This window comes from Globicephala melas, chromosome 2 (genome assembly GCF_963455315.2).
Source record: "Globicephala melas chromosome 2, mGloMel1.2, whole genome shotgun sequence".
Classification (NCBI taxonomy): Eukaryota; Metazoa; Chordata; class Mammalia; order Artiodactyla; family Delphinidae; genus Globicephala; species Globicephala melas.
The window spans coordinates 136982297-136990663 of record NC_083315.2 but is presented as its reverse complement, the minus strand read 5'-3'; the positions used below and the strand labels follow the sequence as shown (position 1 = coordinate 136990663).

At 53.8% G+C, this 8367-nt stretch overlaps 1 protein-coding gene across 2 annotated transcripts; it reads left to right on the top strand.

Moving 5' to 3' along the window:
* The first annotated feature begins 491 nt into the window (after positions 1-491).
* SIX1 (SIX homeobox 1) lies at positions 492-3664 on the top strand. 2 transcript variants are annotated; one of them, XM_070045061.1, is made up of 2 exons: positions 492-1276; positions 3370-3664. In XM_070045061.1, exons 1-2 carry the CDS (start codon positions 717-719, stop codon positions 3662-3664), a joined length of 855 nt encoding a protein of 284 aa, XP_069901162.1. In that variant the 5' UTR covers positions 492-716. The 2 variants fall into 2 exon arrangements, with proteins under 2 accessions (XP_069901162.1, XP_060149617.1); XM_060293634.2 differs by having other exon boundaries at positions 594-1285.
* The last annotated feature ends 4703 nt before the right edge of the window (positions 3665-8367 follow it).

The window sequence follows — 8367 nt, the reverse complement described above, 5'->3', positions numbered from 1 at the left end:
ATGAGCTCACCGGGAAAGGGCAAGTCTGCAAGGGACAGAGACAGGGTATGGAGGGAGAGGAGGCGAATCAGAAGGTCTGGAGTCATTGATTTGTGCAGAGATGTGCGCGGCTGCCCTTAGGTGACACTGCAGAGGGGGCTCACTTTTCAAGGTCCTGACGCGCTCACCCACTCCCACCACCCCCGTCCCCGGGAAGCACCGCTCCCTCCCCCCCACCCCCCCCTCGCTTCCCACCGCTCGCGGTCCCCCTCCTCCCAACACTCCCTATCCCTCGCTGCACAGCCTCGCCCTCCCCGCGCGGGGCGGCGCGGCCTCGCGGCCCGGCCTGGCGGCGCGCGGGCTGGCCAGCCCCGGATAGGCGCCGCCCGCAGCCAATCAGCGCGCCGGGGACGCTGCGCGCTTTAAGGCAGCTGCGGGGAGAACAGAAACCAAGTTCCCCGGCAACAAGCAGCATCCACCCGGCGGGAGGCCGGAGCCAGCGAGGCCCGAAAAGCTGCGGAGTGAGCCGGACGCTCCTTGTCCAGCGCGAGTCCTACTCCTCCTCCACTAACTCGGCCGCCCGTCCCCAAGTCTCGACTCGCTTTTTAGCCTTCGCAAAGCCTAGGGAGGGGGTTAGGAGCAGCCGCGCCCCCCTCTCTGCGGCTGCCTCCTCCTGCTTTTTCGGCTTTGCTCCCTGCCGCGTGCGCCAGGGCAGTGCGCCCCGGCAGGCCCCAGCCATGTCGATGCTGCCATCGTTCGGCTTCACGCAGGAGCAAGTGGCGTGCGTATGCGAGGTTTTGCAGCAAGGCGGGAACCTGGAGCGCCTGGGCAGGTTCCTGTGGTCGCTGCCCGCCTGCGACCACCTGCACAAGAACGAAAGCGTGCTCAAGGCCAAGGCCGTGGTCGCCTTCCACCGCGGCAACTTCCGCGAGCTCTACAAGATCCTGGAGAGCCACCAGTTCTCGCCTCACAACCACCCCAAGCTGCAACAACTGTGGCTGAAGGCGCACTACGTGGAGGCCGAGAAGTTGCGCGGCCGGCCCTTGGGCGCGGTGGGCAAATATCGGGTGCGCCGAAAATTCCCGTTGCCGCGCACCATCTGGGACGGCGAAGAGACCAGCTACTGCTTCAAGGAGAAGTCGCGGGGCGTGCTGCGGGAGTGGTACGCGCATAACCCCTACCCCTCGCCGCGTGAGAAGCGGGAGCTGGCCGAGGCCACCGGCCTCACCACCACCCAAGTCAGCAACTGGTTTAAGAACCGGAGGCAAAGAGACCGGGCCGCCGAGGCCAAGGAAAGGTACGCGGAGTGATTCCCGCTGATCGGGCGACCCCGGGAAGCCTTCCTGTCCCCGCCGCCCCTTCCCGCCCCCGCAGGCACCAGCCACCGTGTCCACCCAGCCGGCCGGAGCCCTCCGCCGGGCGGCGCCCAGGCTTCCGCGGCACTGCGGCGAAAGTTCGTGAACTCTGAGATCGCTTGCTAGGGGTGGGGCGGGGGGTGCTCATCTGATTTGAGCGTCCGCGCGTGGGTTTCCTTGGATGTGTGTTGGAAAATGTTGGCGCTAGGTTTGTTTTTCATGACTCCTTGGCTGGCTGGGGCGAGGAGTGGCGGGTGGAGAGTGAGTTTCTAGATCAGCTTAGAAGGGCAGTGTTGATTGGTATCGCGAGGAGAGGGGTTCGGTGGGGCCTGAGGGTCTCGAACCTCTCTCCTCTTGCTCCCGGTGAGGGTGGAGCTGGCCTGAAACTTCTCAGCCACCACTCCCGCCCCGTCCTTCAATCGCTCTGTCCTGGTAGTCTTCTGGGTGAGAGGTCGCTTAATTCCGCACTAGCTGTACAAAGGGAGGAGTCTTTCAAAAGAAATCCACAGAAAAGAGAGCTTTGGGAGAGTTGGCGCTGCATTTACTCCCTGGCGCCCCGAGCCCAGAAAAGATTGCTCCTCGTCGGCTCCCTCGAGCCTGGCTGGGAGCCGAGGCTGGTCAGTCTCGCTGTCCGCGCCGCCCCCCCGCCCCCCTCCCCGGGTGAGGAAGGGGTTTCCAGTCGCAGACTTCTCTCGCCCCAGAGCTCAGAAAGCAATATTTTTTTAACCTGTCTGTGCCCCCGCCCTCCTCACGCCAACACACCCGGCCACCTGGCCCGGCTCCACTCGTTTGCTGTAGAGTTTCCGACCGAGATTCGGAAGAGCGTGTGGGAGGCGGCGGCGGCGGCGGCTGCGGCGGTGGGGAGAGCGCTTCGGGGAGCCGGGCAGTTTGGGGGAAACCTAAGCTCCCGAGTCGGCTAGGTTTCTTTTGTTAGCTTCGGAGCCTGGGGGCCGAAGATGTCGCCGCCTTGTTCCCCTCTGGGTGGAAAAGCAAGAGTCTGGATAGCTGAAATGGGCTCTCTGGGAGAGACTGCGAAAGATGGGGAGAGAGTTGGGGAGACAGGCGGGCCCCGCGGTGGGGAGGACGGCCGAGCCCTCTGAAGGCAGAAGCGCCAAGGGCTACAAGACCCTGCAGTTCACCAGCACCGAGCGCCCAGACTGAGACCCCGGTTCTTCGCACAGGCTCCGGCTGTGCGGGGTCGCGAAGTTCCCCTGTGGGGAATGGCTGCGCTGGTGTGGATGCCCGCAGGGAGTCTGAGAGAGGGCCGTGAGGGACTGCGGGCTGAGCGAGTAACACGGAGACAGGAACAGTACAGTTCCAGGTAGACGTTAGTTTCAAAAAGGCCGTCCTTTAAGCCAGGCCCGAGGGCCCACTCCCTGATGAAATCGGAGAGACTGGCTGCGCTCCCTGTGTTTACTCAGGTCACTGGGCCGCTCTGGACACCACTTCCCATGACCTGTCCTGTGTCTCTGAGACCACAACCTCCGGGCAGGGGCAGGGAAACTCGACGGTTAATCGTTTCCTCAGATGGGAACAGGACAATTGACTTGATTCACCACCAAACATCTGTTCAGTGGGTGCTGTTCGTCCCCCGATCATTTTCTTCATCACCAACAATCATTTGTTGGAAGATTTTCAAATTTCATTACTTCTAAATGTGGTACTTGTTGATAGGTATTTAAAAATAACTGCTTGAACAAAAATTTAAAAATAATTTTTATGTTTCAAATAAGCCCTGCTGATCTGGCTTTCTAAAATCTGGAAGAGGAAGGGACCTGGCTCCCCAGGAGCTCTGTCCGTGGCTCCCCAGGAGCTCTGTCCGTAGCTCCCCATTTCTCAAGTCTCTTCTGCCTCTTCATTTCCCCTAGGACCCTTGGGGATGGGTGAGAGGGCAGAGCTTCTCCATTTGGGTCAATGACTGATTGCACAATGGCCCTTTCCTCCTTCCAGCTCCCCTCCCTCCATCTCACACTTTTTTTTAACTTACTTTTTTTTTTTTTTTTTTAACCATATGGTGTTGTCCTCTATTTCTTAGGGAGAACACTGAAAACAATAACTCCTCCTCCAACAAGCAGAATCAACTCTCTCCTCTGGAAGGGGGCAAGCCGCTCATGTCCAGCTCAGAAGAAGAATTCTCACCTCCCCAAAGTCCAGACCAGAACTCGGTCCTTCTGCTGCAGGGCAATATGAGCCACGCCAGGAGCTCAAACTATTCTCTCCCAGGTTTAACCGCCTCTCAGCCCACCCACGGCCTGCAAGCCCACCAGCATCAGCTCCAGGACTCTCTGCTGGGCCCCCTCACCTCCAGTCTGGTGGACTTGGGGTCCTAAGGGGGAGGGATTGGGGCCTCGAAGCAGCGACTAGGGACACTTGTAAATAGAAATCAGGAACATTTTTGCAGCTTGTTTCTGGGGTTCTTTGCGCATAAAGGAATGGTGGACTTTCACAAATATCTTTTTAAAAATTCAAACCCAACAGCGATCTCAAGCTCAGTGCCCTCTTCTCTCCAACTCTTTCCACTTTTGCATTATTTCCCCTCCCAGTGTGGAGATCAGGGAAACGAAAAAAAAAAACAACCCAAACAAACAAAAATATCCAGTCACCCAGTCTTGGTTCTGGGCAACCCGTGTTCCAGCTTCAGTAGCCTTTCTTTTTTCTTTTTCTTTTTTTCTTTTTCAATGAATGGGAATTACAAAATCAACTGGATTTTAATTACTTCATTTTAATTTATTTATGGAAAAATGTTTTGAGAAGAGGAAAAGGAAATGAAAACGAGGGAGAGACAGAGAGAGAGGAGATCAAAATAGTGAAAAGATCCTCCAGCCTGGGAGGAACTGGTTGCATTCTTAAGGTGAATAGGAAAAATACGATCTTATAACTTTTTTTTGATGGGGAAAATTAAGTTTACATTTTCATATTTAGTGTTAAACAATTTTATGTAGATTAAAATGAAAGAACAGTATTAGGGGAAAAAACAAGTGCCTAAATGTCTTAATGCTCTCTATGTGAGGCAGTTAGAAATAGAAGTGACCATTAGTAATACAAATACTTCTGTCAAATTTAGTGGGGGTTTTTGGTTGTTGTTTGTTTTCTTGGGTTTTTTTTATGGCAAACTTTAAAAATGTACCAGTGTGAAAAAACACTTTCCTGAATGCCATTACTTCTCATGCCCTTGAAGCTTTCTTATCTGTAGCCTACTCCTGTTAAGGGTTTCTCCTGTTCCTAGTTTCTAGCTTGCAAAAATAGGTAACAAATCTAGCAACCTGGTATTTGTTACTAAAACAGCATGTGTTTTCAGGTTTCTTTTCTATTGTACCTAAACCAGTCTAAATTAAAACTTAGTAGAACACCAGGAGTACTGATTCTGTTTCTGAAAGGTGAGTTGTGTATTGCTGTCATTGGGCCCCCCCCCATTTTTTTTAAACGAATAGTTTTCTTGCTTTCTTACTTAATGGTGGTTATGAATTGCAGGGTACTTTGAAGGCCATCCCCTGAACCAAGAGTGGTGACTGAGTTAATTATATGACAGAAAAAGAGTGAATTTAGCTTTGGGGTATTTATTTATTTTTTTATTATTTAGAGATGCAGTTTTGTTTACCACTAGCTCTTCTCCACATCATTCGTATGTTAGCTCTTTTGTATTATTAACAAATTTATGACAAGACTGTGAAAGTAAAATAATTTATCTGCTTGGGGGGAAAAAAAAGGGAACTTGTACAAGGATAGCAACATTGTGAATTACTCTGTGCAAATAGAAAGCAGACCAACAGGACAGGAGTTCTTTGCCGCGCTGCCTGATAGTGTCCAGAAAAATCCCAGTAATCATGTAGGCTCCAAATTATTTTTGCCTGGGGCAAAAATGATGTATCTTTGTATTTAGCTTTTAAAATTAGTGAAACAAATGGCATTATTTATTAAAATTCTACTCAGGATAACAGGATTGGCTTGCTTGTGCTTTGTAAAATATTACTCCCCAGAGGAAGTCTATTTTCTGACATGACAGTTTCATAATTTTGATTTTTCTCCATCTGTGTCACCATTAATATATTCATTTCTTTCTTACTCTTTCCTATCTTTCCTGTCCTGATCTAGAAGTGGGGGTGGGAGATGGGGAGATTAAGGCCTTCTTATTATGAGTTTTTTTTTTTTTTAAATGCTAAATGGCTGTGACTGAGTTCCAGGGAGAAAGGGTCACTGTACTTAACTGTAGTCACTTTTACTTATAAAGTCATTTTTCCCCTCAGTGATGGACAGATGTTCACACAGCCGCTCAGAGACCATCCTTTGGATTGGGAGCTCAGGGTCCCAATCTCCCTTGTTAGTGTTTTGGATCATTAAGTTGGTGTTTATTTAAGTCACTAGGGTGTTTATTCTCCACGTCTTGGGCCACGGAGAAATGCCACCCTCTGCAGGAGGGGCTCTCACAGGGGATCTCCTCGCATTCTTCACATTCACTCCCCAAAACAAACACCCTGCACAAAGATAGCTTTCAATGACCCTGAAAGGCTTCAAAGGACACCGCGGAAATCTCCCTGAAAAATAGGAAGGGCCAATTACTTTAATTTCTTACATGCCCTCTCTTCCTACCCAGATGACTACCCCCCACTCTTCCAGCTCTGTTTAGTATAATTTTAGACTCGTGGAAGTTCTGTCTCCCTGGGCACCCCGGCCCACTTCCTGCTCCCTTGGTTGGTGAATCTTGGAAATGTCTGCAAATCTGGCAAGGAGCAGAGTGGGCAGGTCCTGTAAAAGCTCCTGTGATTACTGCTTGTAAACTCGTTAAAAGGACAATTTTCTGTCACAGTCATAAACTCTTTGTAAAATCCCTGGCATTCGATCCAGAGTGCGCAAATTCCAGATGTGTTTAATAAGAAATTGCACAATGTGCCTCCCTCACCATCCTCCTCTCAGTCTGGATAAACCAGGGACAAGCAGGAGGAAGCGAGAAAGCTGAATATTGCTTTGAGTTTTCTTGGCAATCATTTTAGAGCAATCATTAGGGGGAACTAACCATATTTTTTTTTTCCTCGAGGAAATCTTCAAGGACCTGCTGTTAAGGGACCTCTAATGTACCTTCTCGGCTTCACAGTTTAACTGAATCAAAAGCCACTTTTCGATTTCTCCTTTACAGATTTCATAAGGAGAACCCAAAGTAATGAACGACGGCTTATAAATAGTTTTTAGGATGAAACCTTACAGAATTTTATCAAGTAAGATGAGAACAATAACATATTAGGGCGATTTTTAAATTTTTTACGTTTTAGATCTGAACACAGGATTGTTCGGGTCCCCACTGCCTGCTTGCCTTGACCTCTTGGCTGAGAACGAAGCTTCCTTAAATGCTCGGGAGGCCAAGGGGCTTGGCCGACGGTTCCTGAATTTGGCTTAGCAGGTCGGGACTCAAGAGTCCCCAAAGCACCACGAGCTGCGGGCAGGGAGAAGGAGGCCGCTGAGGCCGGGCACCGCCGGTCTTGAACTATTCTCCAGGCAGGACAGGTTGGGCTTGACCCCGAGATGAAGCGGAAGCTTCCAGGAAGAGGCAGTAGCATTGGTGCTTGTGGGCGAACTCTTAGTTTGCTGAGCAGTGACCCTTGTCACGCCGCTCTCCCCCGCACCCTGAGGGCGAGTCGGGCACCTGGCACTGACCCCGCACGGAACGGCTGTTCCTCTGCTCCGCCGCAGCCTCCGTGCCTGCAGCGGCGGCTGCGGCTGGAGGGGGCTTCACTCCTACCGCCTCCCCCGCCTGGAGGTCTTTGGTCAAGTCTGCAAGCAGAACTCCAGGTTAGGGAGCCAGAGGCTTCCGTTCCGCGCGTCTCCGGCTGCAGAAAACTGGAGGAGCTTCTCCTGCCACCTGCAGACTCCCGTGGCTGCTCCTGCCACTCTGCCCTCCCAAGGCGCGGGAAATCGGGGCGCCGCTGCTCTCCGCCCCCGGACCCGGGTGGATCCGCTTCACCGTTTCACGGAGAATCGCGCGCGTCCCGGGAGCCGCATCACTGCGCAGCTCCAGGCGCGGGACCTGGTGGCCCGGCCTGCGGAGCCCCTGAGGCTAGCCTGTAAGGTCCAGACCATGGAGGAGGCAAAGGCCTGAGCTTCGGGGGACAACGCAGCTGCCGTGGCCTTGGGCACCCAGGAGCCACCTCCCAAGCTCAAGTCGCGTCTCGCTCTTTGAATTAAGGAGCTAAGTTCCGGGCGAGGCACGTGAGCCACGCGGGAAAAGCTACTGCTGGGTTGGACCAGGCCCAGTGGCGGAGGGATGAAGCGGTCTTGGCCACTCGCGGCTCCCGGGCCAGGCGGCAGGTGGGAGCGCTCCCTGGTTCTCAGACTTGAGGGCAGCCGGCTCAGGCCCAAGAGCCTGGTCGGGAGGCGGCCTAGGCCCGGCCGCCCTTCCTACTTCAGGTATGGCCCGTTTTCTTTGCTTCCTGCGGCCTGGGTCTTGGCCCTCGGACCTGGGCTCATCACCCGCGCGCTCGGCGGAGGGGTGCCAGCCACAGAGGGCACCCCTTCCCTGGCTTGTCGTTAGAACTTCAACGGCGGCCGAGGAGAGCGGCCCGGGTTTCTAGAGTCTCGGGCAGGACCGGGCGGCAGCTCGGCTTTCTTCGCTGGGCCTGGTCCGGCGTTCCCCCTAGCCCGTGGCCCTGGGGCGAGCAGCGGCCTCCTCCCCACGCACCTCCCGGGTCCCCAGCAGGGAGGCCCCGGCCGAGGCCCGCAGCGCGCTTCGGGCTGGGCTGTCGCGGCTCACACTTTGCCCTTCTTTGGTGGGGCAGGTGGTGTTGACTGAACAGGTGGGTCAGGGTTAAGGTGAGGAGAGTGGCTGGTGGCCCACGTGCTCTCTCTACGTTATTTCTTCTTTTTTTCTGAGCTTTTCCCAGGAGTAGGAGAGTAAAAACACTCCCAGACTACCTCCTCCAAACACCCGAAGCCAGCGGAGCTAGTGTCTGTGCCCACTTAGCCCCCAGGGGCAATTCGCACCAAGGGTACCCGAGGGCTCAGTTCCTTAGCCCGAAGGTATGCTCCGTGACCTTAGGTGGGGACT

Bases quoted from the DNA above. Each gene is read 5' to 3' on its own strand.
- SIX1 (XM_060293634.2), top strand. From the start codon at position 717: ATGTCGATGCTGCCATCGTTCGGCTTCACGCAGGAGCAAGTGGCGTGC. The intron at 1,286-3,369 runs GTGATTCCCGCT...TCTATTTCTTAG, and splicing joins GCCAAGGAAAGGTACGCGGA to GGAGAACACTGAAAACAATA.